General features: G+C 52.3%; 1 protein-coding gene across 5 annotated transcripts in view; it reads left to right on the top strand.

The window, feature by feature from the left end:
• EEFSEC (eukaryotic elongation factor, selenocysteine-tRNA specific) overlaps nt 1-16890 on the top strand; it is a 249570-nt gene that overhangs the window by 180215 nt on the left and 52465 nt on the right. For all 5 annotated transcript variants that reach the window (XM_032336962.1, XM_032336797.1, XM_032337040.1 and 2 more), the window contains one exon: nt 6899-7555. In XM_032336962.1, coding sequence (XP_032192853.1) covers nt 6899-7555 — 657 coding nt within the window. The remainder of the gene's footprint in view (nt 1-6898; nt 7556-16890) is intronic.

Raw genomic sequence — 16890 nt, 5'->3', positions numbered from 1 at the left:
GGTGTCTCTCTGTGCACCTTCTGTACAGCTCATGGGGTAAAATTGTGAAGTCCAGCATTAGCCGGGTACCACTCTTCCACGCAGGGTGCCATGAAGAGCAGAGATAAACGCTCTGTGCCTCCCACCTTGAGTAATTTCTTTGGGAGGTTTTCAGTAGACTCCAAGACAGAGACCAGGTCCTTCTGAGTATAGCACCCTACAGAGTCCTCAGGATGCTGGGTAACTGTGCTTCAGATGCTCAGGAGACCAGGGGGGTAACTGAGCGTGTCAGGCCTGGGAGCACACAGAGGGTTCCTTTGCCCTCCCATCTACTCCATCGGCAGACAGTTACATAGTGTCTGTCCCGTGCCAAGCACCGTGCTACCCAAACCTAGACACGTCGGTGGCGAGGAGGGAGCAGAGCAGTTGAAAAGTCAGGTCTGAGACTGTCTGCCAGGCTTGGCCAGGAAGAGGCTGTTGCTGACTGTGGCCAGGGCAATCGTAGCAGCCTGGGCAGGGGGAGGGAGGGACTGAGCTGCCCCTGTCCCCACCACTCCCAAGTCTCAGGGCAGGCTGGCTTCTCCTTACCTTCCCTCCACCCTGAGCAGGGTCCTCTCACAGTGGAGTCTTCCCTCTGTCCCTTCCCTGGAGCCATCCTTCTGGTTCTCACCACGTGGGCGTCCCCATCGTGGGTACTCCAGACCTGGAGCAGCCTGACAGGGTAGGGCAGCTCTGCCCCCAGCACCAGCTGCCCAGGCACGGTTTCTGCTCAGCTGGTCCAGGCACCGGGCTGCAGGATGTCAGACCTGCCTTGTAGCCCCCGCATTCATTGTCCCAAGTCTCAGCCTCTTTGCTCTGTGACCTTGGAGACATCCAAAACCTCTGTCTCTTCATCCATAAAATTGAATGTAAAAATATTGACCTGCCTCATAGGGTTTTCATGAAGAATAACTGACCCAGATGATGGTAAAGCCTCTTTGTTAGTCAGAAAGGGCCAAACTGCTTAGCAAGCATGAACTTGAGTTTTAAAAATTGTTTGCTTGCTTGATGTATTCCTTCCTCCCTCTCTCCTTGGGTCCATCCTCCCTTCCCCAGAAGTGCTTGGTGCCAGAACGCGGGGAAGGGCAAGAGGAAGAGATGCGGCAGCCACCGTCCCCTGTCTGAGCTGAGCTCAGGGAATGGGCTGGCCTGGCGGTCCCACACAGAGACGCCTCCCTGCTCTGCCACCTGCCTTCTTCGTGGCTGTCCTAACTGTGCCCCACCAGAGTGACCTGAGTCTCTTGGAGAGGCTTGGAAGGCTCCTTCCCCTGGGGTGATCTGGAACATCCCAACCCCTAGCTAGCCTTGGGGCCAGCCCTGCTCCTATAGCATGGCTGTGTACCTCCATGCGCCTTTTTGGAGCTATGCATTCCAGACCCAGACTGGAACTCCCTCGAGGGCAGGGACAGTGCTGCACCCATCCATGGCTGCTCTCATTCATTCCACGAATAGGTGACAAGGGCATCCATATGTCTGGCACTGTGCTGGGCACTGAAGATAGACACAGAAGTTAAAATAAAAACAAAGCCCTCACCCTCGCCCTCATGGAGGTTAGAGTCCAGTGTGGGATAGACAGTAAACAAATATATGATACATCACGTAGCGACGAGTGCTATGAAGAAAAGTGAAACAAAGAGAAGAAGACAGGGATGGGGAGCTCTTATCGCAGAGTCAAGGATGGGCTTTGAGAAGGAAACATTTGAGCGGACAGGAAGGAGACAAGGAAAAGAGAAATAGGGCATCTGAGGGAGGAGCATCCCAGTCAAAGGCACTGGCATGTGTGAAGACCCTGAGGTACGAGCACACTTGGCATGTTTCAGGAGCAAGAAGTAAGAAGGCTCATGTGACTGAAGTGACATGAATAGAGGCTGTAGAGGAACTGTAGCGAATAAAGTCAAGAGAAATGACAGGGCCTGACTCTAGGACCTTGGGGTCCTAGCAAGGACGTTAGTGAGATGGGAAGCCAGTAAAGGGCTTGGAGGTGAAAGTGCAGAGTCCTGTCTTAGGTTTAAGCTGCTCTGTGGGGGACAGGCTGCCGGGGAAGGGGCAGTTATCAAAGCCAGGTGGGCCTGGGACCAGTATGAGCAGGGGTTGCAGAGACCCAGGCTTGGGCGCTGGCCCTGTTTGGAAGGTGAAGCCTGTTAGAGCACCCGATGGCTGGGTATGTTTATGAGTCAAGGTGGACCCAAAATTTTCACACGAGCAGCTGGAAACAAATAGCTGCCGTTTCTGAGACAGAAGGAAGGAGAGGAGTCTCAGATGTGGGAGGCTGGAGGTACCTACCAGACCTCCAGGTGGAAAGGCTAGAGGCAGGTGTGTGAGGCTTCCTTTCCCAGCCCCTGACTTCCACCTCCAGCCTCCACCTCTCCTGCAGCTCCGACCTCTGTGCTCACCTGCTGCCAGCTGCCTCGCAGGCCTCTCCCAGGCACGGATCTCTCAGCCACCCCTCCTCACCGCAGCGCAAGGCTGTTCCTCCAGCTGGGACTGGGGAGTCCGTCGTCATGTGCCTGTGTTTCTGTCGTCCCCACATCCGATCCGTCAGCACACCGAAGCATGGTACTGCACGGTTCCTTCCTTGCTGCTTTCTCTCTTTCCTTTCTTATTTCTCCACACCTTGTAGCCAAAGTGACCTTGTCAAAGCGCACGAGAGCACGTGTTATTCCTCTGCTCAATCCCAGGCCGCCACTACCACCCGGGGGTAGTGTCCTCATGGTGAAGGTGGTGGGCCCATGTCTCCAACCAGATGCCCCCGCCCCCGGCCCCCACCCCTCCAGCTAGCCCACTGCCTTTCAGTCCCACCCCCCTACCCCACCACAGGTCGCGTTCTTTCCTACCTCAGAGCCTCAGACCTGCTCTGCTCTTCTCTCTGCCTGAAGCCCCTGTGGCTGGTTTCTTCTACTCCTCTGGTCTCCTCTTTAGTGCCACCTCCTCTGGGGAGCCCTCCCCGATGACACAGGAAGGATTGCATCACCCAGTTACTTTCTCCCATAGAACCTCGCCGTGGTTTTGTAATCTGCACTTATCAGTTGATGACTTTATAAGCTGCCCCCCACACACCTTTTCCCTGACCCCCAGCAGTAGACTCCAGAGTCCGTTCCGCTCACCCTGTATCACTGCAGGGCCTACGCCTGGTCTGTGAGAGAAGCTTGATAAACACGTGTTGAGTGAATGCCCTCTGCCACTCAACTTGAATATCAGTAAATCCGAGTGAGCTGTTGAGTAGATGGAAGGACTCTCTCAAAGTTGGCCCATAAATGAAAGGAAGGCCTGTTTTTGGTCCCCCCCGCCCCATTCTGGAGTTGGCAAGACTACTTTTCCATATTTTTGGCGTCCTCCATGGTCTCTTACATTCTCGAAGGCTGTCTTGTAGAATGGGGGCTTGTCGGCGAGTCCGTGTGCGGATGTGGCTGCATGCCCCCACCAGAGCCCACAGTCGTGCCTCGCCGCCCTGTCCCCATCTTTATCTGTTTCACAATTTCCTGTCTGGGCCCTTGAAATCTTGATTTGCACAGTTATTTGTCTTTCTGCTCTTCACGGTGCCCTCTTAAGGCATTCTTTATTATTTCAGTCCTAAGAACACAAGCCCCGTTGAAAAGAACATGCTTTTAATGAAGCCTGCTTGGAGATGGACTTGCTAGTGGGGGTGGGGGCCGACAGTCGGGGATGGGGGGATTGCGATCCCGTGGAGCATCTGAAACACCAAGAGGTCACTCAGGCCCTGGCTGCTCCGGAATCTCTGCTCCATGCTTCCTTTGCCATGGGGGGCATTTCTCTTCCAGAATGAGATGCAGCCATTCTCTTTGGACGGCCTGGGGATTTCACTGGGTCTCCCATAAGCAGCGTCTGTCAGCCGCCCTTTACGCTAAGCCCCAAGATACAGCCACAGGAACCTGGATTTAAAAGGGGGAAATAAGCAAGTCTGATAGGCAGATATTAAGAAATCTGGCCATGACAGATGTTGGAGAAGACACGGATCCATCAAGAGTCTCTGGCCTGTAGCTGGATGTGTACACTGGTACTTTCTTCATCTAGAAGACATGAGCCCTCACTCACCCCTGACCCAGAAGTTCTGGTCCAGGGCCCCAGTCTTTCAGAACCCTCCCTGTGCTGTGCATCAGGCAGGACTCTGGTTTGAGAGGGAATTCATTGCACCATTTTCCAGCAAAGAAACTGGACATGACCAGTTGGTGCGCATCGACAGGTGGCCGAATGGGAGGGGGTCTGTGTGTGCTTTGTGACATACAGCATCAGCAGCAAATGAGCTGCAGGTGTAGGCGGCACGGGCACAAACTCCCAAGTTCAAACACTCAGAAAACAAAGCGAAGTATTGATTAGGCATATGTACTACATATGTAGTGAGCCTCCACACAACCATGTACATGTATATCTAAAAAGAAAGGAACGCCACACACCAAATTCAAGAGAGTGGTTGCCTCCAGCTGGGGGGCAGGCAGGAGACCTAGGTGGGGGAGGAGCACAGAAGGACAGTGAAGTTATCGGTGATGTTTTAGTTCTCAGGGTGGACGATGGGGCCACGGATATTTACTCTCGTAATTTAAGAACGTGGAGGCACAGACTGGCAGAACCCTGAAGCAGCGATGGCAACACAGGAAGTCCACTTCAGAGCAACCCAAGCAGAGTAACCAGCTCGGTCTGGAGTGAGCAGGGAAGCTGTTCCAGGAGGTCTCCTGAGATGAACAGGAATTTCAGGTGGAAGAAGTCCCAGGGAGAAGGGTCCTCACAGGCAAAATGCACATGTGGTTCTGTATGTAGGGAATTGTTCAAGTTGCCCCTGGTTGTGGCTTCAGGTGTTGGGAGAATGTGGGACAGGCCATGCGGAGAAGCCAAGCAGAAGTCCTTGATGGGGCAGCCAAGGGGGTGTTAAGAGCCCCTGACCTTCCCTGAGCAGCTACCCCTGTGTGGGAGGTGGGAGGGCGGCGGCCAGGGGGCTGATTCCCTATAGAATTTCACATGACCAGAAGCTCTGCCTACTCACAACAGCTACGCCCAAAAGGTTTGAAAGTAGGGAAGTGAAGAGGGGAGCCCGTGTAGTGGTCGGTGCCAAGGGAATTGCATCATCCGACATGTTTTAGAAAGCTCTCCTGGAGAAGCGAGACGAGTGGGGTGGGGGCCAGAGGACAGCTCACTGGGCAGCTACAGGCCTGGGGTGCGTGGCGGGGGGGAGAGCTGTGATTTGGGGCCTGCCTCACTGGGCAGACGCTTAGTGTAAGATAATATTCTCCGGTTACTCTGAGGTGCATTCCTGAAAATCTTAGTTTCCCGTTGCCCTTGTAGACCATTTCAGAGATGTTTTATGTTTCTCTTTGATTGATCTTGGCTGTGGCTTTTGACACCACACTTCTCACTTTCTCTGCCCCCTGACCTCTTGGTTAGGTAGTTAATGATCTTTAAACAAACACTTGAGTATTATGGCTCTCCAGGAAAGGGCCTGGCCTCCTGCGCCCAGAGCAGCTCAGCATTCTCCCTTTATCCAAGGAGAAAACGAGTGCTCCACACACCCGGGCTTTGCAGATGAAGGTGCTCGACAACCCGAAGGCCAAAGTGTCTTTAACTGAGCCAGTTTCGATGGCAGGTTCTCTGAAATACATTACCCATTCCTTTGCTGCACTAAGTGTGATCTCATCTCTCCGACAGTGGATCTTAGTAGGAATGTTCATTGATTTACGCAACGTTCATTAGAGCCTTTCCTATGTCTGTTCCTGATTTACTAACTGTGGGTGCAGAAATCTGCCTGGTGTAGTAGTTGGTGTGGTGGTTTCCAGAGATAAGATCGGGTTACTCCTTTGCCTAAACTCCTCTGCCACTTCCAGCTTGCCCTCTCCTCCCTGCCCTCCCTGCCCTCCCTGCCCTCCCTGCTGCAGCCCTCCCGCCTCTTTGTTTATTTCTCAGACCCACAGAGCCTCCATCCTGGGCCTGTACATTCATTAGTTTCCCTGTTCAGAACTCTCTTTTTCTGGACCTTCACATAACTTATTATAATCAGGTCTTAGCTGAGTCATCGCCTTTATAGACGTCTTCCCTGGCCACCGCTCTGAAAAGCCAGACCTCCCCTTACACGCTAGGCCTTCTTTATATTTTTTATATATGTATACATATTGTATGTAATATAATACTCTATTATATGTATAGAATTATGTTAGTTATATATTGACACACAAAGCTTCATAATAGTATCAGCACAAACTTAGTTAATGTTAACGTATTTGTAGTTCTGTTGCTGTTTCTCACTCTGTTCCCACCGCCAGAACAGTCCCTGTCACACTGTAGTCCCTCATTGTGACCTGCCCTGGAGAAGCACACAGGCTTGTGGGCAGATCAGCACAGAATAGGCAGTGACAGCAGAGCAGGCTGTGTATGACTCAGAGGAGCTTGGAGTTGCACCAAAGAGAGAGGGATAGACCCTACCCACTGTGGGTCAGGGTAGACTTTCTAGAGCAATGGGGTTTGGCCTGGGCTCTCAAGGACATATGGCCATAGTTTGGCAGGCTGAGGACCTAGGGGACCCATTCTGCATGTGGTGACAAGCCTCTGCAGAGGGCTGAAGGCGAGAAAGTGCTGGAATGGGGTCTGGGGCGGAGCAGTGACTAGAGGGACGGAGGGAGCTAAGGTAGCTGAGGATTTGGCTGCCGTGACCACCATCCGCATCCTGGACCAGGGGACCCCGCGAGCCTCATGTTTGCAGGGTGGAGCTTGTTCTGGCCAAGGGGGAGTCTGAGCTCCCCAGAGCTCTTCTGGGGTGCCATGCCCGGGGCCGGGTTGGTGTTGGCAGTCCTGGGATGGGGACTTCTCCAGCTGGAGGCCCTCCCCACCAGCCTCAAGGCTCTTCGTTTCCTGAGTTTTCTCTTTTGCTGCCCCCCAGGTGGTGAAGAAGGTGAAATCCATGCAGATGTTTCACATGCCTGTCACCTCAGCCATGCAGGGAGACCGCCTGGGCATTTGCGTCACCCAGTTTGACCCCAAGCTGCTGGAGCGTGGCCTAGTGTGTGCCCCCGAGTCCCTGCACACTGTCCATGCAGCCATCATCTCTGTGGAGAAGATTCCGTATTTCCGGGCGCCCCTGCAGACTAAAGCCAAGTTCCACATCACGGTGGGCCATGAGACGGTCATGGGCCGGTTGATGTTCTTCAGCCCTGCCCCCGACAGCTTTGACCACGAACCTGTGCTGGACTCCTTTGACTTCTCTCGAGAATACCTCTTCCAGGAGCAGTACCTAGAGAAGGATTTGGCACCAGCGGGGACGGACAGTGATGAGGCTGACAAGAAGACGGGCCAGGCCGCCGAAGGCAGCTGCCCACGGCAGCAGTGGGCCCTTGTGGAATTTGAGAAGCCTGTGACCTGCCCTCGGCTATGCCTGGTGATTGGCTCCAGGCTAGATGCGGACATTCATGCCAACATGTGCCGGCTGGCCTTCCACGGCGTCCTGCTGCACGGCCTGGAGGACAAGGACTATGCTGAGAGCTTCTTGCCCAGGCTGAAAGTGTATAAGCTGAAGCACAAACATGGCCTTGTAGAACGGGTAAGCAGTCCCTCCGCCCATCATCCTCACTTATTGGGCCCGGGTGGCCGGGATGGACATGTTTGGGGTCCATCATGAGAACCAGGAAGACCTCAGAGGCCTCTGGTCCCAACTTTCAAGGAAACTGAGGCCCAGAGTGGCTGAGTGGCTTGCGTTCTCCTAGCCCTCAGTCATAGAGCCGGGGCCTGCACCAAGGCAGGGGAGCCCCACGGCACCTGCTCCTGTCTCCTTCAGGGGTTAAGGTGGCTGTGTAGGGCAGAGCAGCCCCGGGCCCTCATGCTAACTGTTGCAGACAGCAGCATTTCACCTGGGCCAGAAGCCAGTGTTGTCAGTGGCCTCCTTGAGCAACAGGTAAGAGGCCGGGTCTCGCCCCTCCCAGCCTGATGACCAGGCCCTTGCTCTTGTGTCCTCAGTAGGAGCTGAACCTTCATCAGGCAGGGTGGCTGCTGGGTCACATCAACAGAGGGAGCATGGCTAACCCTTGTAGGGCAGGCCTGGCCAAGCGGGTCCTTAGCCTATGGGGTAGGGCCTGGCCAAGCGGGTCCTCAGCCTGTGGGGTGGGGGTGTAGGGAATGATGGTAGCAAGGGGTGTCAGAGGGCAAGAGGTGGGAAGGTACAGGAAGGGGACACAGTGGGAGGCCTGGGCTGCTGGCTTCCTAAGGTTCCTGGTATCAACACTGGATACAGGTCTTGAGCCATGGGTGAGCCAATCTGGTTCACAGGCCTTTCATGAGGGGGGCAAATGCAGTAGCCTAGACCCAAAGGAGGTCCTGAAGTCCTGGGATTGCCTTCTGTCAGGTGGGCCCTGTCCCCCCGCTTGTCTCTCACTGTAGGTCTCAGTGGGAATCCCTGCCTCCTGGACTTTAAAGAGATGGGGAGAGAATGTCCAAACCTCACTCCTCCCCGGCTGTGGGCCCCTGCAGAGCAGGCCTGGCTGTGGGTGGTCCTGGGACTCCTATCCAAGCTGGGTGAGCACGGCTGTGCTGAGACCCCAGTGTTGGGAGGCCCTCAGCAAGGCTGCAGTTCCGTTCCTTAAACGGCAGGATGAGGGTTACCTCTCTGAGCGCAGGGCCCTGCCCATGTCAGCATGGGCCCCAGCATGGGGTCTGACCCTCACCAAAAAGGCACTCGGGAGAAAGTGTCAGGGTCTTGGGGGCCAGCTGGGGCTGGGTGGAAGCCCCAGTGCACCCCCCGACCCTGTCTCTTTCCCCTCTCTCGGATCCCCACGTTTCTCCTCTGGAACTCTCACTGCAGAGGCTCCCACTCACTCCCTCCTTCTCTCAGGATTCTTCCTGGGACTCAGGCCCGATTCCCTTCCTCTTCTGCCTGTGTCTAGACCTGCCCTCTGATGGGAGAATCGGTAGAAGTTGCTTACTTACCCGCTCACAGTCCATCTGAAACTCAGGATCCTTAGCTCTGTAATCAGGCCTCGCACTTCGAGGCCAGCCTCACCCACTCAGGCGGACAGGCTTGGTCAGCCTGTGCTGCTGCTGGAGTCCTGGAGCTGGAGCCATGACTGCCCCCACCCCTCCACCCTCCACCCCATCCACCGCTGTTGGCTGTCTGTCCCTCTGTGAAGGTTGGCTTCCTCATCTGCGGAGCAGCAGCCTAAACTCCCAGGGCTGCCAGGAGGGGTCAAGGGCCGACCACGAGGGCCACACAAATGCTCCCTCAGCCGGGGGCCAGCCCTGAGATGCTGATTGAGGACGAAGGTGATAAAGTGCACGTCGCTCGTTTGTCTCACTTGATTTATTAGCAGTCTTATGAAGTATAATTATTCTCTGGTGAAATATCTGTCATGGAGTAATGTCCCACTTGGTGAGTTCTTGGTCTAATTTCCCCACACAGGCCTGCTGGTGGTGGAGCAGCAGTGACTTCCTTCGAGAATGAGGAGTGTGGGTTTGTGAGGAGCAAGTAAACATACCATCGAATGCCTCTTGCCTCCTAAGGGGCCGTGGCGGGGGGTCCAGGAGACGTGCTGAGCCAGCCCCTGCCACCAGGCTAGGGTGTCCCTGGGGCCACTGGCCCTTTCCTCCTCAGTTCGGGGAGGCCAGAAGTGGAGGCAGAAGAGCCCCAGACTTACAGTCAGCAGACCCCGCGCAGACAGCCTGAGCGGAAAGCCTCCCTCCCACCAGAGACTGCTTCGGGCAGGGCTATGGCTGTGTGTGGAGGAGTCCTGATACTGGGGTCCTGCAAGGAAGGAAAGAGCACAGCTCCTGAGTACCCCGTACCAGCCCCTTAAGGCTCTAGCTGAATGGACACCTGTCCTATATCACAGGTTCGCTTCTGGGCCCAGGGGCAGGAATACACCTGCCTCCTGCCCCCCTCCAGCAGATCCCTACTCTTTTTACTCAGCACCTACCATGTGCCATTATGGGCTGCATACCTTATTTTGAAGCCTTATAAAAATTCAAGGAGGAAGTTATTATTTTTCTATGCAATTTTTTTGAAATTATTAAGTAGATCACTTTCTTCCTCCTAAAATTATATGTAAATATTTGGGAGAGGTAATTCAATGGTAAAAATATGGTAAAAAATAATTCAAACAATATGAAAAGTTACTCCAAAAAAAAAAAAGCTCGTTTTCTTCCTGCTCTGAACTCAGGCTATCAGGGCCCCTCTGCAAAGGCAGCCATGCTGGAGACCAGCTCAAGACATGTGAAGCAACCTGCCTAAGGTCACAGGATGGTCAAGTGAGGATTTGAACCCAGCACTGACTGGCCTCTGAGCCCTTATCTCTCCAGCATATCTGTTAAATTCTTGCCCAGTGAGCTGAGAGGCTAGTGTGCTCTCAAGAAGCTGGAGTCTCCTTGGCAAGAGACTTTTTTTCTTGGTCAGGTTGGTAAGCATTGAACTTCTGGGATCACACAGCCTGGACTCAACCCTTAGCAGTACCATGTAACAACTGTATGCCTTGGGCAGCCATTTTACATCAACAGGCTCATTCATTTGAAGAGCAGACTGTCTCCAGCTCACGGTGAAGTGGCTTCATACCTAAGAGTTAAGTCTAGCTCAGGGGAAACAGGAAGGAGGTTTCCTAGTACAGCTCATGAGTAGAAGGCTGGACTTACTCCAAAAGGCAACCCCATTTGCTTTGAGCAGGACCCAGAGTACACAGAGATTTTCAGATCACTTAGTTGGCCACAGTCTTTGCCATGTGGCAGACTGGTCAAACGTGGAGGCCTGGGCTTCAGTCCCAGCCTGACCCACTCCTACTGTGGAAACATGGGCAGGACCAGGGAATTTTGCAGAGCTGCCCCATGGGGGCAACATCCTCCATTTATAAACGAGGAAGGCCCAGCCCTATACAGATATATGTTGAATGGATACTTTCCATCTGGACAGACTTAAGGCATATAGTCCTTCTGAGCCCATTGCCTAAAAGACATTCATGCATATATCCAGATGTTTACTTAGCTCCTATGTGTGCGAGGCATTGGGGAGACAGCAAGGCAGGCAGAATTCTTGTTCTCACAGGGAGACTGACAAGGAAGAGTACCTTAGATGTTTTCAGGTAGTGGTAAGTTCTAGAAAGAAGTGAGATAAATACAAAATGATTAGGACAGTGCTTGGCACATGAAGAGGCCAGCTGTTAACCCTCCCTAGGTCTTCTCTTACTTCTGTGCTCTGCTTCACTTGCTCACACTGGAGAATGGATCCAACTCTGCAGATGAGACTTCATATGGTGGTGTCACCTACAGTGTCTGTGGCCCTTGGGCCACGTCCAAGAAGTTGCCCTTGCCCCAAATCTGATCATCTTTAACAAGCTTCTTTTCTCTGGATACTTTATACACTCAAACACGATTTAATTAACTTACCACCAGCAAATGGCTTTCCTCACTTGGCTAACAAATGAACCATTGGAAACTTACTTTGATTGTATTCTATTCTCTGTCTTTTTGTTTTGTGAAGAAATTCTGCTGTGATGAGATGTATTGCTTGAAATCGTCTCATTTTTTTTCTGTGAGCTGGGATTACTGTGATGTCAGTATATGCTGTATTTTATTAACACAGTCCATAAAAAACACAGAGCTCTGCCATGTAATTCGATAAAATAATAATCTGCACCTCACCAGGCATAAAAAGTGTGACATTCGAAGTCCACTTTTCCTGTTTTGACATGGTGCCTGTGCACTGATAATAGAATTGAATAAATAAAACATATAGCTGGGTGAGCTGCTGTGAAGCCATCCCAGAGTCATGGCACCCAGTACCTTCTAGGTCAGCTGCTCAACTCTGACACTGGGGCACAAAAGCAGCCGTAGACAAGGTAGAAGCAAGTAGGTGTGGTGGGGTGCCAGTAAGACTTTATTGATGGGCACTGAAATTTGAATTTCTCATAGTTTTCCTGTGTCAGGAAATATCCTTCTTTTGGTGTTTTTCAAGCCATTGGAAAATTGAAGAACCATTCCTAGCTTGAAGGCCATACAGAAACAGATACTGGGCAGCATTGGGGCCTCTAGCTATAGTGTGTCCACTTCTGATCTAAAGGATAAATAGGACTCTTGAAACACATTGAGCATCCTGCAAGGAAAAGTCTAATCACCATTTACAACCACAGGTACTCAACTCTGTCTGCAGTCCTCAGGAATTAGGTCCTGAAAATGGAGATCAGGTTAACAGAAATGCTCCAGAGGCCTCACCTGAGGGAGAGAAGAAGGGAAGTGAAGGTGTTCTAAAGGGCTAGTCTTTCTAGGCTTGGGAAAGGGAGTTAGAGCCTGTGGTGGTGAGGGAGATTCTTACTATCCCATTTTCAAGTAAAGATATAGAAAGATGTGTCAGATTATAAACACAAAGAGGAAGAAACTATGAATGGAACTGGAAAGTATAGCACTTCCACACACACAAAGGAAAAACTGGAATGTATTTGATTGAATCAACAAAAATGAGAGAAACAAAAACATAAATAATGACAAAAAACAGAAGGAAGTCATTATATCCGTCATTATACTAAACATGAGTGGCCAAATTCTCCTATTAATACAGAGATCAGTAGTTTGGATTAAAACAAATATGCCATTTATAGGAAACACACAGTGGTACATGAAGGCTACGAATAAAAGGATAGAGAAACATCAGGTTACTGAACAAAAAGTATGGGTGGTAATTTCTGACAAGTTAATTTCAGACAAAAATACAAAGATAAGGGGAGACATTGCGTAATGATAAAGGGCATGGTTACAAACTTGCACCTATCAAACATGTAGAAACAAAATCTGTTAGAAATCCAAGGAGAACTTGGTAAAAAATGGAGTCATAATTATACTGGGGCACTTTAGAATGCAGATTCTGAAATTGGACAGGCCAACTAAACAACAGATAAGGACACCAACTCATAACATGATCGCTATGCTTGATTTCTAGATAGAAATTTTAAAAAATACACTTTCTCTTTATTATCCATGGAACATTTACAAAACTGGACTTTCAGTATTAGTCATTCAAAAAATATTTGTAGAACACCTGTGTGCTATTTTCAGGGCCTGGGGATACAGCAGTGAATAAGAGAAACAAAATCCCTGTCCTTGTGGAACTTAGGTTCTGGTTGTACCTGTGGCCACAGAGAAAACCCTAGTAGACTTTTAAAAGTAGAAAACATGAACCATTAAAATTAGAAATGAAGATTGGATATAGACACACTGATGTTGTGCATTTGTTCATTGTTCCATGTGTTTGCAACTTGCAAATTTGCAGGCAGCAAGTTGCTTTTCGAAAAAGCCTTACTTTTTCTCATACTGTTATATAATGTAGAAGCCCTCCTTGTAATAACTTTTCCTCTTTTCTTGGGTTTTTTTTTTTCTTTTCTTTTTTCTTCCTTTGATCCTTTAATTACATCACAAAGAAAGTCTTAGATTCCCTTGAAGGTGATTTTAACACTCCTGTGTTCCATGCTAATCTGCCTTTTGAACGGGTAGGAAAACAGGACCAAGATACATCCTTCCAGGAGCCAACAGTCTGTGACTAGGATCCAATTCATTTTTTTAATCATATTTACTTTACCATCAGGTTCCTGTTTATGGTGACTCTTGTTTTCTCTCTAGGGTACGAAGTGAAGTTTCCCTTTAAGCAGAGGTATTTAAAGAGAACAATTAGGTAAAGGCTCTTTCTTTGCAGGTGTGCAAAGACCTGGTGAAAGTGAAGGGGGTTGGAGAGTGTTTCTCAGCTGGAATGGAGCTGCTGGGCCATGCTCCAGAGGTCCTTGCCTCGTAGCCACATGAAGAGTCACACCTGCTGCCCCCCTCTGAGTGGGCCAGAATCACAGGAAATGTGTCCTTCCTATGAGGACAGAATGCCTGGGGCATTCAGAGGGGCTGCAGGGAGCAGGATGAGGAGCAGGGTCTCTGCTGCGGGAGGGAGGTGATCTAGTGAGGGAAAAGTACAAAGAGCTGGTGACTTTGAGCTGTGGCCTGTGACTGGTCAGACTGGTAGGACTTGGGGGTCCCAGGGCCAGGCACTGTTTCTGCAGGGGCCCAGAGGTCTGGCCCTGGGTGTTTGGAAAAGGGCCCTCAGCCCAGGGCATCCAGCAGCTAGAGGATGGGAAGGGAGCTCCAAGGGGCAGGTGGGCTGACAGTTGAAGCCACCAGCAGGGCCAGCGATGCAAGCTGGGGGCTGAGGAAGGCTGGGACTTAATTCAGATTGTGCTGGAGAAATTTTCTGAGTGGGGTCATCCGGGGCAGCCTGCAGAGTGGGTGTCCACTCAAGGTCCCCAGACTTGTCCCCTCTTACCTGGGTACCCCAGCTTGAGTCGAGTGGTCTGGCCTGACTGAAGCCACTTACTCTCTGGGGCCCTGTTTCCTCATTTGTAACAATTGCCTGGGCAAAGGTGGGGCCTCTGAGGGCGCCGTGCCGAGGACACAGAGTGCTGGGCGCTGCCTGCCTTGCCGTGGTCCACTTCACACCTCTGACTGCTCCCACACCCCAGGGGCCCTCCTTACCTCCCTCCCTGCCTCAGAGGCTTGCACAGCTCCACCCATATCGTTTTTCTCCTGAACAAAGGTGGTCGTGCCAGCTCTTACTCAAAAATCCTTTCGGACCCACCTCACAGCCAAGGCAAAGACAATACTCACACCTTAGCTACCACGGCTGGCCTGCCACGAATTGGGAGGTTGGGTCTCAGGGTGCGGCAGGCCAGGGAGGCAGGCATGCAGGACCACTGGGATGCCTCTTTGCGACCAGGGCTGGAAGAGAGCAGAGGAGGAGACCAGGTGTGGCAGGGTCTGCAGGCTGAGGCCATGAAGGCCCAGGGAATTCAGGCTCCAGCCAGGGCCCCAGGAGGATGTTGGATGGCCCCCATTGTGAGACTTCGGGGGAGTCTCTTTCGCACAGTGTCCTTACTGGAAAAACAGGGCTTATACTCCCTACTCCATGGGCTGGTGTAAGGCAGGAAGATGAGTACATATAAAATGCTGAGTGCTGTCCCTGGCATGGTGGGCCATTGTTAGGCAGTGACTCTCCTCATTGCTATTTGTTTGGACTTCCCTGAGGGCATAGATGCCTGGGTTCCCAGCTGGGGTGGTGGCAAGACGCTGGCGCCCACACCCCTCCTGTGGTGGGATCACGCCAGGCATGCCGACCGTCCTGGCTCTGGCACCCTGGCGCCGGATGGGACAGGCCTTAGGGCTGGGCCAAGGAGCCTGCGGCATCGGCCCGACCAAGTGGAAACACGCAGACGCCACCGGGAGCTCTGGCCGGCTTTGAAGTCTAAAGCAGTGCTGCCTCCCAGCTCTTGGCTCACCCCGCTCCACTGCTGATGGCTTGTTTAATGTGCCCAGGGTCCTGGAGAGCGTGCTGGCCAGGGTGCAGGCCGGCCCTGGCTCCCTGCAGCCCTTTCTGAGTGGGGGGCCATCTGACAGACCCCTGCCTGGGGGGAAGCGAGCACGGCCATCCACCTGGCCCCTTAGGCCACTTGGCTAACCCCTGCTGCCCCAGGCCCTTGTCTAACAGGCCAAGGGCTGTGTCGGTTCCCAGGCCACTCGAGAAAACAGAGGTGCCCCCTGAAGCCGGGGGAGATCAGATGGCTGTTCTAGTGCTCTGGCTCCGGCCCAAGCCCTCGGCCCCTCGCCTCCCTCCAAGTGTCAGCGTCTGAGACCAGGAAGTCTTGCTTCAGCCGCTGAAGGGCAGTGAGCTTCATATAGATAGATAGATAGATAGATTGATTGATTGATTGATATATTTATATGTATTTCCTCCATAAAAATGCAGCTGCCTTGGTGAGCTGTGCTTTGATACCTCCTTAGGTGCTCCAGACAGACAGCTTTACCTGTATTGCTGCCTGGGTGATGCAGGATAGAGCCAGGGAGGGAGGCTGGGGATAGGGGTGGGGCGCTGGGAGGCGCAGCTTGCTGCAGACAAGTGTGGGCCTGCCCATCGCTGGGACTGAGGAAGCCAGCCCCACTGGCCGGAGAGGTGGGACAGAGGTAGAGGTCTCCTCGGCTGGGCGCCTTCTGTGATGCCCAGAGCCTGGCCTGCCCTAGGCCTTCTCATTGGGCCTTTGCAACTCACTTGATCAAACGAGACGAACTGAAGGCTGCTTTTGTGGGTTGACACTATGGGATGGCAGTGAGGTTGGTTGTCACTCAGAGCAGTCTTTCACGTTGGAACGCTTGCCTCTTCTCACAGCAGCCTTGAAGGTGGACACATTCTCCCTGTTTTCACTAGAGAGAACACTGAGGCTTAGAAAAGTGACATGCCTGCCCTAGGTCACCAGCCACCCTACCTTGCAGGCCACTCCAAGGCTCCCTGCTCCCTGCCATGGCCCTGTGCTGTTAGGGAAGAAAAGGCAGCCTCTGGACTAGATACCAGAACAACAGCATCGCTGTTCCCCCCTGGGGAAATTGTCAGTCCTGGTGGCCATCCAGTGCTCTGGCAGAATTACCACCCTATGCAGGAGCCTTGCGGGTTACTCCAGGCAACTTCTGAGCTCTTCCATCGCAGATCCCTTCCCTGGCTGCTGTCCTCCGCAAGGACCTCACTGTGTACGACGGAGAGAACTAGAGTCCCAAGAGTGGCCACTGGCATGTAGTCTCTGTGAAAGTAGATGTTCACATCCTTGCTTTTCTTCAATGAGCTAACTCTCCATCTTGTGGTTTCTGAGTATGTCTTAGTTGTTCTTGCCAACACCAACACCCCTAATCCCCAAAACAGCCTTCTCAGAGGAAGAAACTGAGGGTCAGGGAAGTCCCTTGCCCAAGGTCATATTGCTGAAGAGGCAGTCCAGACTCAAACCTTCCCAGTCCTCCCCACAGCCAGCAGAGCGAGCATTTCAGGGCCCCACTGCACAGCTGGCTGTCCCTCTTTCCTTGGTGCCACTTCTCCAATAGCTGCTTCAGGACTTG

Source organism: Mustela erminea, chromosome 1 (genome assembly GCF_009829155.1).
Source record: "Mustela erminea isolate mMusErm1 chromosome 1, mMusErm1.Pri, whole genome shotgun sequence".
NCBI lineage: Eukaryota > Metazoa > Chordata > Mammalia > Carnivora > Mustelidae > Mustela > Mustela erminea.
The sequence above is the reverse complement of the archived record's forward strand: the minus strand, read 5'-3'. Positions and strand labels throughout refer to the sequence as shown.